The following is an 18994-nucleotide window of genomic DNA, read 5'->3' as shown; positions in this document are numbered from 1 at the left end:
ATGTCTTCAAACAAAAGAATGAGAGGCACTAAATACAAATCTGATTTTAAACATTCATATAAAATATATTTTTTACACTTTGAAGAGTTAGCAAACACACAACAGGTCATACAGTGTATATTACACAGTGACACAATAAACTGCATTTAGTCGAGGGTCTTTTTCTCTGCATAGAATGGACAAACATGAAAGCCCTAAACTACATTTCTAGTCAGTCTAAAAGAAAACCAGAATAGGAGGGAATTAGTGGTTGTGTTTTTTGATTCGGATGAGGATGTAGTCTCTGTTTTTTTAATGCTACTTAGCCACACTAACCCTACGTTAACTGATAGACCACGATATAAATCAACAAAGTTTCTCTTTTCCACTAAAGAGAAGTTAATCAATGATTTTTGAGTTTCAGGTTAATTTATTTATATTTGTATTTAGTACAAAAAGGCACTATTGACTTTTTGATGAAGTGAAAGTAATTGTGTCCTTTTTGTAAAATGCATTACTGACATGCACGCGCCCACAAACACCCCCAGATCAAACTGAAAAATCATTTCAGTTTGAAAGTTCTTCTCATGAAGAACGCAATGATTTTTGAGGTTCAGTCAATCGTGAGGAAAACAAGCCAACGCTTATGATTGCCTGCAGTGAAAAACAAAAATACTGCTTCTTGCAAAGAAGTAGTGCCAACACTACATAAAAAAATCAATGTATTTTACAACCTGATCGGAGATTAATGCTGAATATGTCACACATTGAATCACATGTGAATGTTAAAAGAAGACTAACAGAATAGCTGATTTGGATTTTTTTTTGGAGAAAGATAAATCAATCCAACATACAAACATAACCTAAGAAATAATCACTCATCCTGGTACATGGAAGAAGCTGAGGTTGAACTTGAAACTTCAATCACACCTATATTTAAAAACAAACAAACATTAGCATTGAGGCCATATTTGGTCAAAGGCAAGCCCTCCATTTCGTCATGCTGTACTCGATCTAGTTAACATTAGTTGCCATAGTGGTCTTTGTTTCAGTCTGTAAAGAAAATAACAACTAAACAATTTCATCTGTTTTTTAAATTAGTGTTCAATCAAGACAAATGACAGAGATAAAGAATCTGCTGAATATTGAAAGCTTTGAGGATTTTGAGGAAAATCAACTGTTTGGATGGACTGAATGAAAAAAAAAAAAAAACACAACCCTCACATTACAAGTCGGTGTTTCAGTCTCGTCATTATACTAATTTTTTAGTCCAATCTCGTTACTCTTAGTAGCAGTTGTTAATCAAGAAGTGCATTTGCTCTGCGATACATGAGGGTGCTGCCCCTTCTGGAAATTTAAGGCATCACATCTTGGAGAATGCGGCGACGGCCGAGACTCCTGGACGGCTGTAGACATGCACGGGTGTGTTCTAAGAGAGTGGAAGTGAAAGAGAGCGAGAGAGAGAGTTGGTACAACTGTATACCAGATGCACATCTTAGAAAACGTTATCTGCAGACAGCTGTTTACGAATCAACATTAATAAATCTGCATTACGAAATGTTGCCACCAGACACACAAAAAAATATATACAGTATATCCAAATGTTCCGACAATTAATGTGCCCAATGTCTGTCATGGAATAACTTTCAATTCTGTTTAACATCCTTGTCCTCGTGAGCAGGCTGAATGTTATCCTTGATCTATAAACATCTGTATCCAATATGAGCTCAAATACTGAAGACTGAAAATGGTAAATTCACTTGTATAGCGCTTTTTTCTAGTCTTCTGACTACTCAAAGTGCTTTTACACTGCATGTCACACCCACACATTCACACACTGATGTCACAGGCTGCTATGTCAAGTGTCCATCAGAAGTACCTAATCCCATTCACACACATTCATACGCCACACACGAAGCAGCGGGAGCAATTCATTCCTGCCCAAGGACACATCAGACATGTTACTGCAGGAGCTGGGGATCGAACCCTCAACCTTCCAGTTGAGAGACGGCCGACTCTACATCTGAGCCGCCCCATGTCAGCCCTTGTCAGAGGTTGGCAGTCAGTGCCAGTAAGGCCTTCTCTGCTGGCCTTAACACTGAATCAGAATCACAAATTTATATATATATTTTTTTATTTCATTTATTTATCGTGATTATGATTTTTGCCATAATCAAGCAGCCCTACGATAGTTGCCTTGATATTTTAAGCTAGGGTAGATCATTCATGTCAGAAACTTTTTTTTTTTCTATGAAATTTTTTTTTTGTATGCAGACAGTAAATAATTCATCAACTGCTCTGATAAAATGAAGTAAAAAAAAAATCCATTCATATGCAAACATTTGCTCCCCACAGAACAGCTGTTGAGGAAAACCATGAAATTTAAATGTGGACCTGCTAGAATAGCTGAAAACAATAGTCAGGACACTTCCAAAAGTTTTAGTCTTCCTCTGTGAAGTCCAAAATGTCAAAGTCATGATGACACTAAAGAAACAGCGCCCAGGGAATCCCCTCAGTCATTCAGATTCCTGCCTGAATGTTTGCTTCAAGTTTTATAAACATATCAAAACTACTCGCCAAGAATCAATCAGACAGTTACTATTTACCTGCTGGGCCTCATCATTGAACTTGTTGAGAAGATTCTGAACCCGGTTTCCATTGTCTGGATGGACAGCCTTCAAGTTCTCAACCTGCAGGAGAAAACAGATAATATGATATTAAGGCCCTGAAAAAGATGTTCTTTATACTTCTAACAATCAGAGTCTGATCAAATGTCTTTTGTCAAACGGTCCAGATATGATGATTCTTTTGGAAGATAGAATACCTTATTGTGATTTGACTTACTCAATTATTTATTTATGTTTATTAATAAACACTGAGAGGAAGATGGCCGATGCAGTGATCAGTTTTGGTTTCTCAAAAGTTTAGAGTTGCAATCTTGCTTGGAAACATGAAACCAGACCTGACCACAGTAAAACAGAGAGCGTGTTCTTCTCTGTGAAAGATTTCCACAGTATGACCAGGAGCCACAGTGTTGTGGTCACCTGTTGACAGTTGAGGGTGGGTGACACATGACGGAAATGAAACCAGGTCAATTGCTAGTTCTGTTATTTCACCCCTTAATATAACATCATTGTTACATTGTTGTTGAGCACTTTCCACGTTAAACACGATGACATTAAGATCCCAAATGAACGCTTATATTAGTTTAATAGCATTAATTTCTTTGCAGTTTTATGTCCCTTTCAGTGTACCATAGATAAGTCACCACAGTTAACGATTCACATTTAATGTCCACTGTGTCACATCAAACACTTCCTTTTGTTACGGTTTTCTTCTAAAATAAAGGCAGGATTTCTCTTTCAAACAGGAAGTAAAGCACAAGAGCTTAAACAGTACAACATAAAAGTATATTTATAAAAATGAAAGTACGACAAATACAGTTTTGAAATGCTCAATAAAGACATTTCAAACATAAAAATGTGATTCAAGTTGATTAGCTATTGAATTTAGCCATTTCAAAGTGTCTATAACCTGATGCAACTTCCTCCAACGCCTTCAAACTCCTTTTTCAAAGGTCTGAAGGAACAAGGTCCCCCACATCCAAATCCTCCTGTAGCAGATTCTAAGGGCGCACTCACACTAGGCAATCTGTGCCGTGCCCAAGCACGCTTCACCGCTAAAGTTCCCCGATGTATGGACGCAGAATCGACCATGTGTCTTTATTTATTTCCTCGAGTAAGCCTGTCTTGTAAACTGAGCATGCTTCATTATTAAGTAAAGCCATGCACGTGTTGTATTACGACCTTATGTGCAAGAGGTAGCCATGCTCGGGCCCGGTTAGTCCTGGAGCAGTGTGAGAGCAGGCCAGCGGGGTAATGGGGAGGGGGGGCAACCGTGCTTAAGCACAGTACGGGACAACTTTGCTAGTGTGAGTGCGCCCTAAGCCAAATAGGGCAGCCTACCTATAACTCCTGTATTCTCATGTAAAGAGGCACTTTGGAGACAGATATGAAAAACAGGGTGAGGAGTGTAGCTTCCAGTATTATTTAAATGAACAAAATGACATACATAAGAAGGAAGAAAGTTAAGAAATAGCTCATAAACCAGGAAATGCCAGTGATTTCGTCAACATGACAATGCAGGGAAGCTGACACAAGCATATAGTGCCAGGTGCAGTGATGAGTAAGGGCCTTCAGATTCTTAATGAACCTGAATAATCCATGGTATCTGACATCACTGAGAAAATGTATGCACAAAAGAGATGACTTAAAAGTCTTTATGTAAAAGTTAGCAAATCAACCATTAAGAAGCCCTCAGACTCATTCATATCATTCTGCAATCATAGTAGAAGTCAGGATCAGTACAAATCACTGTTCCCTGACAACTTGTTAAAAAAACAAGTCAGTGCATTTACCAGTTTAATAACCATGACGACCTATGTCGTCCAAGGTAATAGGAAAACAACTAAAGTTACCATTATAAACTGGTCCAAATCTTACGCCATTTTTTAAACAATAAATGCTTAATCCCAAAATAAACTACTAACCGGACCTCTTAAGTCTTCTTTAGTAACTGTTCCCTTTGAGCAAGATTTAAGTAACATTTCTGTTCTGTTTCATTTCACACTGTATACATGATCACATTTTCTTTGATTGTTTGAAGAACACTTTAGAACTGCCTGGTGCATGAATTGGGAGATTTCAATTTAATCGCCTCTGCCTAAACCCACATACAGACACCAAGCTTCATGAGCACAGTGTTTGGTTTCCAGAGAGCCACATCCTGTGGTTTAAGCACGCTCGTTCATAAAGCCATCAGTATTTTATTTTTTAAATGTTTCCTGCTACGGGGCAATAAACATGTTAAAGAACATGTCATTTCATTTAAACAGTGGAAGTATTATATTTAAACAACTCTTAGTAGAAGCATGACAGCATCAAGCATGTCCAGGTGACAGAGACTGTGTGGATAATAATGCAGTGAGGACTCACCATGCGCTTTTGGATGAAGAGCTGGGCTCTTTTCAGGGCACCAGCCATGTTACTGCAAAGCCTCTCCCGCTCCTCCTCATTCAACACCTCGGTGTAGAAGGTCCGAACCTGCAATTCAAATTTGAAAACACACATTAAATACCTGGTAAGAGTAGATTGAATCAAAATGATATCCATTTCAGTCCACTTCATACAGACAGGATAGCTTCAAAATAAAGCCAATCATCTCTAGCCTTGTCACGATCCTGGTTACCTTAGAGTAGTAACACACATACAGTTCATGTGTAGATTAGTTCACTTGTTTTGCTCTACAATGATTCATTATTCTTGATTTTCATTTCAGTCTTTATTTGAAAACCATATTGACTTATGTCCATGGTGACTTGTGGAAGAGGAGGAACCTGTTAGACATAACACTGATTTATTATGTTGGGCTCTGAAGCTGTTAGCTGTGTCTGTTTGGTACAGGGCAGGAAGCGCACAGGAAATTAGGAGAGAAGAAGAACCATCCTGGTGGTGAAATCAGTTTGTGTAAACCGACTGGTGTTGGTTTACACAACCGGGAATGTTGACGACTGAAAGCATTGCCCAAGAAAACATGCTTTTAATATCGGGATGTTTTCTTCACCTGTGTGACATTGTCCTCATCTGCACTGTTGTAACGGCCCACATCTGGAGACACCTTGAACTTGGACTCCACAAACTGAGGCTGGGTGTCAGGAGCACTGAAGCTGTTGGGATAGTAGTTTGGGGCTCCACCTAGAAGCCGGACAGAACAAACTGCTATGTTAAAATCTGAACAGAATAAAGAACTTTATTGACTGTGTGCATGGATGACTGTGGTTAGTTTTAAACTCAGTTTGAATTAGATGAGCAACTTACAATTCTTCTTAAACACCCTCCTATTAGTATGAGTCCTATTGCATTTCATACAGTCTCAATGGCGACATCTGTTGGGCAACTCTTGGTCTTGCCCTGTTGTATTTTACCAAGTCTTTTCAAAAAACTAAAAATTTGTATGTCTGGATGTGAGTGGGAGATCAAATGTATTAAACTGATGTGTTTTATAGACTGAATTAACTCTAAATTCATCACTCAGGTTTGATGTTTGTCGTGGTGTGCTTTGTCTCAGATAAGGTGGCTCATCTTTCCTGGACACACTCTGAGTAACCCAATTGCTGCAAATACTACAATGCTCCTTTGATATATACAGACTAAAAGATAGATTAGGTAGATTATACAAGATTTATTTTTTGCGCTACATACAAAGCTTCAACAGTAAAGCCTTTGAGTCTGTCTCTGTTATTGCGTCACACACAGGTTGGACTATGACTCACCTTGGTTGTCAAACATGCACATCGGACCATCGCGCTGGTAGTTGGTCACACGGCTCCTGAATGGACAGTTGACAGGGAGCTGCAGGTTGTTAGCTCCCAGCCGGTGTCGATGCGTGTCTGGGTAGGAGAAGAGACGGCCCTAGACAAAGATAAAGGAGATGAACATCAACAGGGCATCGCTTAACTGAAGGGTCTGTCTTTAAAAAAACAAAACAAGATTTCTCGTTGGTCATTTATTCAAAAGATTAGGGTCCAGACTAAGACCTGCTGGGAGACAATAAAGTCTTGGGGGTCACCCAATACCCTCATTAAGATGCCTGAACATGCACTTAAACAGGACACCATAGAGACAGTTATTATTTGAAGTTACAGGAACAGTTTAGCTGAAATAACTTTTTTTAGATTCAGTATTACTGGAAAATGTGTCAAGAATAACAAATGAAAAGAAAGAAAGTTGTGTTTACCTGCAGCATCTTGTCTGGGCTGGCCTCGATGCCTGGTGGCATGTTGCTGGGATCGAAGGCGAGTTGCTCCACCTCAGCAAAGTAGTTCATTGGGTTCCTATTGAGCACCAGTTTGCCCACAGGGATCAGAGGGTACTCTTTGTGAGACCAAACCTGAATGAGATACAGTAGCTCCATTAGAAGAAGAAAAGATGGTACCACTACCATCCGACTGTAGGATGGGTACAACACGCACAGAGAAGTTTTTGTATTCATAGACTTTATAAGGCGCACGACAGTGCGCCTTATAATCCGGAGCGCCTTATATATGGATCAATTGGTTAATTGGTTGATCCATACTGGTTGTACACGGCGCTCAGCGACACTGACTCGGATAATGACGAGAGGGAGCCGGGCATGTTGGATGCCGTACTCGCCCAACTGTTCAATTCGGACACTGAAGAAGAAGAATTCGAGGGATTCGTGGACGGGGAATGAACTGAAAAAGTGAGCTTTACGTGTTATACATAACTGAACAATGTTGAGTTATGCACTAACGCAGGGGTGCCCAACCTTTTTTGAACCAAGATCTACTTTTAAAGTTACCAGTCTGCCGAGATCTACCAGTCCACATAGTGAGCCATAGCCTTTACCAACAGCCTACAAACGCATTTAATACTCACACAACAAACAGAAAATAATAAATGAGAGTTCTGTAAAAAATAATGCAGACTACAGACTACAGCAGGCTGCTGTGAGATGATTTTGCTTTTGTTAAATTAGCTGCAGACACGGTGAGAGTGAACGGAGTAAAGTCCAACCGACTGTTTGACCGGGTCACGTGTGTTCCCACCTCGGTCCGTAAAGATCACGGATCAACTGTGTGCTGTAGCACTAAAAGTAAAAAGTAAAAAGGTTCGCGTGGTGGCTGGCGCTCCAATGCAAGTGTGTGTGTGTGTGTGTGTGTGTGTGTGTGTGTGTGTGTGTGTGTGTGTGCGTGTGTGTGTGCGTGTGTGCGTGTGTGTGTGTGTGTGTGTGTGTGTGTGTGTGTGTGTGTGTGCGTGCGTGCGTGTGCGTGTGCGTGTGCGTTTGCGCTGTTTGTTGGTGTGTCTCGTCCCCCGCGATGCTCACAGTCATGACAGCAGAGAGGAACAGAGAAAAGTAGCTGCAGCTTCATCAAATGCGCTTAATACTCGTAGCATAGTTTCTATATATGACTTTTTGGTAAAACATTTACCCCCCGGTTTTACCTGCACTCTCTCTCTTGCGCTCTCTCTCTCTCTCGCTCTCTCGCTCGCTCTCTCATGCACGCAGCAATTTCATGACTAAATGAAAAATTAAATAAACACAGGTCGGAAGTATACTTGGGCTCCCAACACAGGTATCGTGTGTGGGAAACAGTGCAATGAGATGAAATTGAAATCACTTTTCTATTTTACAATTGTATTTTATATTGACAAAACATCTCGGGATCGACTGAGAATCAGTCAGCGATCTACCTGTCGATCGCGATCGACTGTTTGGGCACCCCTGCACTAACGTTTGAATTAGCGGTATCAGACTGTGTTTCTTTTACGTGTTTACAACTGAACAAGGCTGGGAGATATTGTGAATATGCACATTAACGTTTGAACAACGTTGAGTTATTGTGAATGCACTACGTATAAAACTACGTTTTGAGAGTTAAGAGAAACGTCAAAGAAATAATTTATTATTTGGGGAAATCGTCTTATGTACTTTTGTTTTTGTAGTTTTATACGTTACGTTTTATACGTATTTATATTTATATATTCACAATATCTCCCAGCCTTGTTCAGTTGTAAACACGTTCTATTCTATGCGCCTTATAATCCGGTGCGCCCTATATATGAAAACAGTTCTAAAATAGGCCATTCATTGAAGGTGCGCCTTATAATCCGGTGCGCCTTATAGTGCGGAAAATACGGTAAACATTTAAAACTAGACATAGGATACAGAGCCACTGTTACTTTGACACAAACACTGATTTCAGTTATCAGATGTTTAAAATGCTAACAAAAAGGGAGGCAGAAACACTAAGACATATTGCTCATGGACATCTTGATGTCTGAACAGTGTGTGCCTTGAACTTTTTGTGATTTCTGACATCTTTAGCAGGAATATGCAACAGAGGAATAGAAACTTTTCTAAAGTGTGTCCTTCATTTGTGGAGTTTCTCTTTCATTTTAGACTTAATCAGGTAAAAGTGTTTTTATCAACATTACATTTTTTATTGATTAGTTATTTGTCTCCTCCTGAGGGGATAACTGTATTAACTTAGAGCAATAAGCAGATTAATAATTTCATAACCCTTAAAATCATTATTCCTCTTAGTCATACTATGTTTAATAACGAACAATGCTATCCACAAACAGACACTTGAAGTCTCCTACAACAGCTTAGGTTGTGAGTGCATTTTAGCCTTTAGGTACAACTGCTGTAGAAAGATTAAGATTAACTTTATTGTCCCAGTGGGAAATTTGTCTTGGACTTCACAGAGCTCTGATGCAGTAGCAAAAAATAACAAAATACATTCATTCGTCGGTAAAACATGTCAGTTAAATAATCACAAAATGCCATACGAGTGAATTACTAAAACCATAAATATGTAATAGTTATGAAAAGTGATAACAGTGCAGGTACATCTACACATCTTCACACACACTCACCACCTCATACATGCACACGTATACACACACATTACAGCTTAGGTACTGTTGAGGGCTTTGATGGACAAGGGAACAAAGGTATTTCTGAAATGGTTGTTCCTCCCTCAGGGTACTCTGTATCGTCGGCCTGAGGGGAGGAGCTGGTACTCAGGGTGAAGAACATGAGATGGGTCTGAGATTATTTTTTGTGCCTGTCTGATTATGCTCTCTCTCTCTCGCTCCCCCGCTCGCTCTCTCGTGCACGCAGCAATTTCATGAATAAATGAAAAATTAAATACAAACAGGTCGGAAGTATACTTGGGCTCCCCACACAGGTATCGTGTGTGGGAAACAGTGCAATGAGATGAAATTGAAATCACTTTTCTATTTTACAATTGTATTTTATATTGACTAAACATCTCGATCGACTGAGAATCAGTCAGCGATCTACCTGTCGATCGCGATCGACTGTTTGGGCACCCCTGGTCTACATCATTCTCCTCAGAAAAAGTGTCCCATTCTGTGCATAAGAAGCAGCCTTTCAATGTGTCAATACTCTCTTTAGTCCATACATTGGCAGATTTAACAAGAGGCTTACTGCTCTTAAGGACTGTTTTGTAAGTGTGGATCAGATGGATAGTGTTGTGGTCAGAATTTGCCAAAGGGGGTTTTGCGGAAGCTGAATATGCACCCTTGATAGTTCCATAACATTTGTCCAATGTTTTTCTCTTCCTGGTGTCGCATTTTATATATTGTTCAATATATATAAAAGTGCAGTGTTCAGATTACAGTGTTTAAAATCTCCCATAATAAAGATGGGGGCGTTTGGTGTGCGTTGAAGCTGCTCTTGTACACAGTCCGCCACTTCAGAAGCTGTCCTGGATGCGTTACCGTCAGGGGAACATAAACTGAACATGTCAGAATATTTCCAAACTCCCGGGGCAGGTAGAAAGGTCTTAGGCTAACACACAGTAGTTCAACGTCCTTGTTGCAGACAGTTCCCTGAACTGTGTACTGCCTGCACCACTTGTCATTGACATACACTCAGAGCCCGCCTCCTTTGCTCTTCCCGGAGTCCTCAGTTCTGTCAGCGCGGATATGGCTGAAACCTTCAATTTCGACCAAAGGCTCTGGTACATCTGATGTTAGCCACGTTTCAGTAATAGTCATTATGCAGGACTCACGGTATTCAAAGCAGGCTTTTGACAGTAGTCGGAGTTCGTCCAATTTGTTTCTCAGCGATCTGGCATTGCACAGGATCATAGATGGTAGTGGCGGCCGGCTTCCTCTCCTTCTCAGCCGCTGTCGGACGCCTCCTCTCCGGCCTCTTTTTCTCGCTCTCTGTCGGTGTGATGATCGTATCTCCTGAGGCAGGTCTTCTGTCATCAATCTCTGTGGATTTGCATCATTGCGAAGAGACAGTAGCAGCTCTCGTGTGTATTGTATCACCGGATTTACTCCGGTTGCTCGGCAGCTGTTAAAAAGTTCAACGAGGATCGTGATTGCCACTAAAAGAGTCCAAAAGCACGGCATGTTCATTCTCCTTTTGGTCTTCATTCATCCATTCTCACAGAACGGTAGTCCAAAATGATCACATACAAAATACAAACTTCTACAACAGCTCACTGGTGTCCGTGTCGCCGCAGGGCAGCGCCACCCTGAGCCATGCTCAGAAAGATGTGGTACCTTGGTAAGATCGAAGGGGTTAAACTCACAACTTCACTTTTCTGCGAGTTTTTTGTGACTTTCTTTGTGACTTTTTTTTCAATTTTTTTAGACATCTTTTAAAACTGTTTTTTTGTGACTTTTTAGAAAAACAGTCGAATCCATATAACAAACTATTATACGTTATATGGATTCTACTGTTTTTTTGTCTTCTTTTTTTATTTGTGATAGGCATACTGAAGTGTCTGATGTAACCAGGACAGAGATAATATAAGTTTACAATGGGCAGGTGTCACAATACTTGAATCATGACTCATTACACTATACCATCCAAATTACAGCAATAGCACTGGTGTTGATTATAACATCATCTATTCCACGCAATCTTATGATTACTTTATTACTCAATAATCTTAATTAAATTATGCAGTAATTAACTTACTGCACAAATAATAATGAAAATACATCACTACAAATGTAACTTCTGTATTCAAAGTCTTCAAAGTTTGTAAGTATTATCAGAAAACTGTAACGTTACCAAAACTTTAAAAAGTAAAAGCACAACAGTTTTTTTTATATATACAGTATGTAGCCTATTTCTTAATATTACTGCATGGGGCATTTTACACCTAAAATGTTTAAAGTGGAGCTGTTTTAACTACTATAATCATTATTTCACTTTATTTTATTTCATTTAATTTTTTGCATTGTACTGAGCAACACAAACTGGGTATAGATAAAAATGTAGCAACACCTGAATAACATTTGCTAACATCAACCAGCAAGTAACTCTCTTTCTCCCTCTCTCATGTCAAGTTCCAGCCCTGAACTTCCACCAGCTCATCTCTCTGTCCCTCATCATCACATGTGACCCTACCATGCTGAGGCTGCACAACTGTCCGGCTCGCCTCAACTCTCTCTTCTTCACTCATGCTGCTAACTTCTTGGATGCTGCTGCTAACGTCAACTTGTGCCTCAGTGCTGCTGCCGGCTATGCTGCTGAACATTTCAGTGAGCTTGCGACATTTAGCGGCTTCACTTTCTAAATGTCGCATTTTTTTTCCCTCGCCTTCTCAGCCCCACCCTTTTCTTTGTTTTTTTTTACAAACGTTATCCATATTTTTGTGCTTCACTACTACTACCAAAGATCGTCTTCGCTGCTACTAGTGATGTGTCGGACATGAACGATTCGTTCAAAAAGAACGAATCTTCTAGGTGAACGAACTGAACTGAATCACTTACTGAAAAGAGTCGTTCATTTCTCAACTTCAGTTGCGTTCTCCTCTCTCCCGTCTCGTATCTCTCTCTAGACCGTAAGAGAGTCGCTCAAAGCCCGCCCTCCCTCTCCTTTTCATGTCCGTGACACATACTGACTGAACCAACAGGACGGAGTCGGTCGGGAGACTTTTTTAACATCCACTAACAATCGTGTTTCAGTCAGTACATTGTGTGTGTGTGTGACTGAGGCTGGTGACTCGCAGTCTCGCTTGTTCACGTTCACTGAACGAACTGAACGAGAGCACCGCCTCCGAGTCACTCTCTTCCTCTCAGTCAGTCAGTCAGTGAGTGATTTGTGTACTGAACGTACTGAACAGAATGGTCGGGGAAAATAAATGTGATTGTTTTAGCAGCTTTCAGTTTGCAAACTGTAACTTTATCCAACTAAATTCTCAGCTCATAAGTTTATTATTCACCACCTGCTGTTCTCAGTACGATCGCGAGCAGAACTAAACGTTCGGTCGTATTTCAGCTTATTAAATTCTGATTCTCAGACAGAGCTGCAGAGAAGTACTGAACGATTCGGTGAACGATTCGGTGAACGAATCTTTTGAACGAATCACTTTACTGAACTGATTCTAATGATTCAGTACACTGAAAAGAACTGCTTTTCACATCACTAGCTTCTACTACTACTTCTACCTCTTTTAGATTACAGCTGGTGGGCACAGGCAGCTGCCGGCTGGCATCCAGCTTTAAGACGCATTGTTTCCACCTACCGGACTGGAGTGTGAAACAGTAAATTAGCAGGAAAAAAAAAAAAACTGGTGATGACTGCGTGGCGGCCGCCGGCCATCCTGGAGTACCGGCCGTTCTGTGATTCTCCAGAACACACAGATGGCCAGTCCGCCCCTGCACCCAGAGGTGAACGTGTTGTGTTGATCACCTAAAAGTTTCAGTGCGAAATCACTTCTAAATGCAGTAGCCTGCTGTTGCGCCTTTATCACCAGCTTTCATCAGACCGTAAATATGTAACTATTACTGAACATTTCATTCTTATACAAAGACGATATCACGCACAGGCTGCCCGATCATACAGAGGTCCGCTGGTTTAACCATGGAGCAGCGCTAAAATTCTTCCTTGAATTGCGCACGGAGATGGCAGAGATTCATGGAGCATAAAAAGTCAGTGACATAGTTAGATCACGATATTGCGGACACGTAGAAGAACGGACTGCCAGACTCATGAAAAGTCGTTTAACTGAGTCTACTTAGTTGAAGAACGTGCACTCCACACGGAGCTGATCAGACTGCAGTGCGCAATGCTGAAGGATCAATTCAAGTCAGTTCGTTTGGAAACATGTTATCATTTTATAATGCCTCATACTTAAAGACCCGAAGATGCATCAAAGACACTCTGTTTGTTTGTGACAACTTATTCACGTGAGCAGGTTTTATCTGTAATGAACCTTAACGAGTGCAAACTGTGCTGTGGCCTGACACACACAGATCTAAAGTCTCTCTCTCTCTCTCTCTCTCTCTCTCTCTCTCTCTCTCTCTAATGCACTGAGCCCAGGGCAGGTAGAATAAGGTGTCAAAGTGTCTATAACCTTGAACAGCAATATTTAAACATAAGATAATAATCTCAATCAAAACATAATTACTGATGTTTTCTTCTGTAATGTGGTACATTTAAATATTTCCATGTGCCAACATGCAGTTTGCAATGACAGAGTTAACCCCTCTGCTTAATGTTAATGTTAAAGTTTTCTATACAATCATACATTAGCCTATATATCCATGTGTTGAGTTATAGTGATGTCGGCAAAATGAGTCCGGCCCACTTGAGGTCTCATTTGGACAAATCCGGCCCCCGACCCAATAGGACTTTGACTTTGACATATCCTTTAGAGTCTAAAGAATATAATATATCTTAAAAAAAATATGGAAAACCGTTTTAACTTCTGCATGAACATGCTCATCCAGACACGCCTGAGACAAAACATAAACGGCATATCAGTCAGTATGCTCGTGTCAAACACAAAGACAAAGGACACTTTGTCTATAATGTAATTTTTATTTAGTTTTGGAAATACACAAAACAGATTCAGGTAATAATAATAATAATACTTTATTTGTATAGCACTTTTCTATACAAGTAGCAAAGTGCTTTGCAACAGAAAATAAAAGCAGAGACAATTAAAGCAACAGGCAGAGCGTAAACAAGCAGACAACGAAATCAGACTAATAAAATGAAAAATAAAAACAATTAACGATATCACAGAGTAAAAGCATTTTTATAAAAGAATGTCTTGAGTAGAGATGTAAAACAAGGGACTGAATCTACAAGTCTGATCTCCTCTGGCAGGCTGTTCCAAAGTCTGGGGGCTCTGACAGCAAAGGCCCTGTCCCCTTTAGTTTGTAGCCTGGAACAGCCGGTAGGGCTCTGCCAGAGGATCGCAGACTGCGTATTGGTTCATAAGTGGTTAAAAGGTAGGCAAGTTATAGTTTTTTTGTAGTTTTAGTTTCAGTCAACCAAAATGATTTTACAGTTCATTTTCCATCAGTTTCCATAATAACCATAACCATAATGAGAATGAAGATTATCTGTTCACAATGATCACAATGATCAAAGTAATGGAGATTAGGACCCCTGTGCCAATCAAAATAGAAGATATAATGTTGAAGGTGCGGGCGGTTCCTCCATAATGTCGAGCCCCCTCCAGATCACCAACCATCTTCCGATCTCTGGACTGAAACGACAGAAGCACTTCTCATTATGTTCAGTAAATTGTTTATCTTCAAGAAAAAAACAAAGTTGAACACGTTTATTTTTTACATCTTTGTCAAGATAATGTAAATATTTACACATGATTGAATGATTGTATAATGAAGCGAAAATGGTCTTCATCTCAAACCTGTCATCCTTTCAATGATGAGTCTTTTTTTTCTTACTCACTGATAGTTTGGAATTTCAAATTGAAAAAATATCCAAAAAGACCCTTCAAATAAAGCGAAGCTTTTAACAATACGTTTACATGTTTTTGAAATTTAAGAACTTCACTCAAGTTTTCTGCAAAAACCACAGGAAAATTCTTCTCCTGGTATTGTTCATGAACATTTTACGCTTTTTCAATGTCAAAGACTGAGTTATTTTGTTCATCAGTGAGTCTTAACTGATGTTTTTAAACTGACCTTGATGGAGTAGATGAGAGCCAACAGTCCGAGGCAGAAGGGGTTTGAGTAGATGAAGCAGCAGAGGGACCAGATGATGTGGTCTTTGGGGGGCTCAGTGACGATGTTCACAATGGTGGACTGAACCACTGTAGGCTGTCCTGGATATCTAGGCTGTCCTGAATATCCTTCAGATCCCCTCCCCTGCAGTGGAACACCTTCAGGATTCATCTCAGTCGTCTTATCTGTAGGTTTGGAGTGCAGGCTGCAGGAGGGTGTACACACACTATGATCGTGTCGCTGTGAGTGTTGGTGTGCTGCTTTGAGGGTAAGCACAGCACAGGCTGCTTTTCTACCTGATACCAGCCAATGAGGTAAAACCAACCTGACCACAATGGGTATGCAAGATTAGCTTCTTCTTAAACTTTGAATAACACCCATTCTTGAGAATTGGGAAAAATCCTGTCCCAGGAAAACAAGATTAAAATTATCACTTACAAATACACTTATTATGAAAATCTATTTTTTAGAGATTTTTATATATGAAACCAATTTGAAATACCTAATTTTGGTTCTGATTTCTTTTCTTTTTAAGTCTAAACCTGCCCTTTGACAGAAAACACCCTTGTCCAAGACAAAAATTGAAAACTTTAAACTATTTAAAAATGTGTCAAAATCATACAAAATCTTAAAACTACAAAACCTACTGATACAACGGGTGTAAAGGGGGATGACATTTAAGTATCGTTAAGCTTTCTATTTTTTTTAGAAATTCATTAAGTGATGCTATCAGGTGTCTCAACCATAACACGTCAACTCCGTAATCCCTTAAATATCAGAACTAAATAAGGTCTTATGGTTTATTAATCTGTGTTTTGGTTGGCATTGAGAGAACTCTAAGCAACTTTAAAAACTGAAATGGCAACTTACTATAGATGAGCTAGATGAGATAACTGGCATTTTAGTTTTCTCTTCTCATACAGCGTTGAAGAAAACAAAGATGTCTTCAAACAAAAGAACGAGACATGAAAGCTGCTGTTAAACTTCGATTTAATACAGGCACTAAATACAAATCTGATCATAAACATTCATATAAAATATATTTTTTACACTTTGAAGAGTTAGCAAACACACAACAGGTCATACAGTGTATATTACACAGTGACACAATAAACTGTGCATTTAGTCGAGGGTCTTTTTCTCTGCATAGAATGGACAAACATGAAAGCCCTAAACTACATTTCTAGTCAGTCTGAAAGAAAACCAGAATAGGAGGGAATTAGTGGTCGTGTTTTTTGATTCGGATGAGGATGTAGTTGCTGTTTTTTTAATGCTACTTAGCCACATTAACCCTACGTTAACTGATAGACCACGATATAAATCAACAAAGTTTCTCTTCTCCACTAAAGAGAAGTTAATCAATGATTTTTGAGTTTCAGGTTAATTTATTTATATTTGTATTTAGTACAAAAAGGCACTATCGACTTTTTGATGAAGTGAAAGTAATTGTGTCCTTTTTGTAAACTGCATTACTGACATGCATGCGCCCACAAACACCTCCAGATCAAACTGAAAAATCATTTCAGTTTGAAAGTTCTTCTCATGAAGAATGCAATGATTTTTGAGGTTCAGTCAATCGTGAGGAAAACAAGCCAACGCTTATGATTGCCTGCAGTGAAAAACAAAAATACTGCTTCTTGCAAAGAAGTAGTGCCAACACTACATAAAAAAATCAATGTATTTTACAACCTGATCGGAGATTAATGCTGAATATGTCACACATTGAATCACATGTGAATGTTAAAAGAAGACTAACAGAATAGCTGATTTGGATTTATTTTTGGAGAGAGATGAATCAATCCAACATACAAACATAACCTAAGAAATAATCACTCATCCTGGTACATGGAAGAAGCTGAGGTTGAACTTGAAACTCCAATCACACCTATATTTAAAAACAAACAAACAAACATTAGCATTGAGGCCATATTTGGTCAAAGGCAAGCCCTCCATTTCGTCATGCTGTACTCGATCTAGTTAACATTAGTTGCCATAGTGGTCTTTGTTTCAGTCTGTAAAGAAAATAACAACTAAACAACTTCATCTGTTTTTTAAATTAGTGTTCAATCAAGACAAATGACAGAGATAAAGAATCTGCTGAATATTGAAAGCTTTGAGGATTTTGAGGAAAATCAACTGTTTGGATGGACTGAATGAAAAAAAAACGAAAAAACACAACCCTCACATTACAAGTCGGTGTTTCAGTCTCGTCATTCTACTAATTGTTTAGTCCAATCTCGTTACTCTTAGTAGCAGTTGTTAATCAAGAAGTGCATTTGCTCTGCGATACATGAGGGTGCTGCCCCTTCTGGAAATTTAAGGCATTACATCTTGGAGGATGCGGCGACGGCCGAGACTCCTGGACGGCTGTAGACATGCACGGGTGTGTTCTAAGAGAGTGGAAGTGAAAGAGAGAAAGAGAGAGAGTTGGTACAACTGTATACCAGATGCACATCTTAGAAAACGTTACCTGCAGACAACTGTTTACGACAACATTAATAAATCTGCATTATGAAATGTTGCCACCAGACACACAAAAAAATATATACAGTATATCCAAATGTTCCGACAATTAATGTGCCCAATGTCTGTCATGGAATAACTTTCATTTCTGTTTAACATCCTTGTCCTCGTGAGCAGGCTGAATGTTATCCTTGATCTATAAACATCTGTATACAATATGAGCTCAAATACTGAAGACTGAAAATGGTAAATTGACTTGTATAGCGCTTTTTTCTAGTCTTCTGACTACACAAAGTGCTTTTACACTGCATGTCACACCCACACATTCACACACTGATGTCAGAGGCTGCTATGTCAAGTGTCCATCAGAAGTACCTAATCCCATTCACACACATTTATACGCTGCACACGAAGCAGCAGGAGCAATTCAGGGTTAAGTGTCCTGCCCAAGGACACATCAGACATGTTGCTGCAGGAGCTGGGGATCGAACCCTCAACCTTCCAGTTGAGAGACGGCCGACTCTACATCTGAGCCGCCCCATGTCAGTCCTTGTCAGAGGTTGGCAGTCAGTGACAGTAAGGCCTTCTCTGCTGGCCTTAACACTGAATCAGAATCACAAACTTATATATGTATTTTTTTATTTCATTTATTTATCGTGATTATGATTTTTGCCATAATCAAGCAGCCCTACGATAGTTGCCTTGATATTTTAAGCTAGGGTAGATCATTCATGTCAGAAACTTTTTTTTTTTCTATGAAATTTCTTTTTTGTATGCAGACAGTAAATAATTCATCAACTGCTCTGATAAAATGAAATAAAAAAAATCCATTCATATGCAAACATTTGCTCCCCACAGGACAGCTGTTGAGGAAAACCATGAAATTTAAATGTGGACCTGCTGGAATAGCTGAAAACAATAGTCAGGACACTTCCAAAATGTCAAAGTCATGATGACACTAAAGAAACAGTGCCCAGGGAATCCCCTCAGTCATT

At 39.5% G+C, this 18994-nt stretch overlaps 2 protein-coding genes across 2 annotated transcripts in view; both read right to left on the bottom strand.

The window, feature by feature from the left end:
* LOC110004866 (catalase-like) lies at positions 1-15707 on the bottom strand. The gene is made up of 8 exons (XM_065956638.1): positions 15498-15707; positions 11106-11129; positions 6775-6927; positions 6311-6449; positions 5602-5732; positions 4974-5081; positions 2586-2669; positions 1-1408 (listed from the first exon to the last, which is right to left on the bottom strand). The coding sequence occupies exons 1-8, from the start codon at positions 15705-15707 to the stop codon at positions 1343-1345; spliced, it is 915 nt and encodes a 304-aa protein (XP_065812710.1). The 3' UTR covers positions 1-1342.
* LOC109979187 (catalase-like) overlaps positions 14415-18994 on the bottom strand; it is a 32978-nt gene continuing 28398 nt past the window's right edge. The window contains exons 7-8 of the mRNA XM_065956981.1: positions 15498-17926; positions 14415-15055 (exon numbers count right to left, since the gene is read on the bottom strand). Coding sequence (XP_065813053.1) covers positions 17861-17926 — 66 coding nt within the window. The 3' untranslated portion in view covers positions 14415-15055; positions 15498-17860. The remainder of the gene's footprint in view (positions 15056-15497; positions 17927-18994) is intronic.

The sequence above is a fragment of the Labrus bergylta genome, chromosome 7 (assembly GCF_963930695.1).
Source record: "Labrus bergylta chromosome 7, fLabBer1.1, whole genome shotgun sequence".
Lineage (NCBI taxonomy): Eukaryota > Metazoa > Chordata > Actinopteri > Labriformes > Labridae > Labrus > Labrus bergylta.
This window is presented reverse-complemented; position numbering and strand designations above follow the sequence as displayed.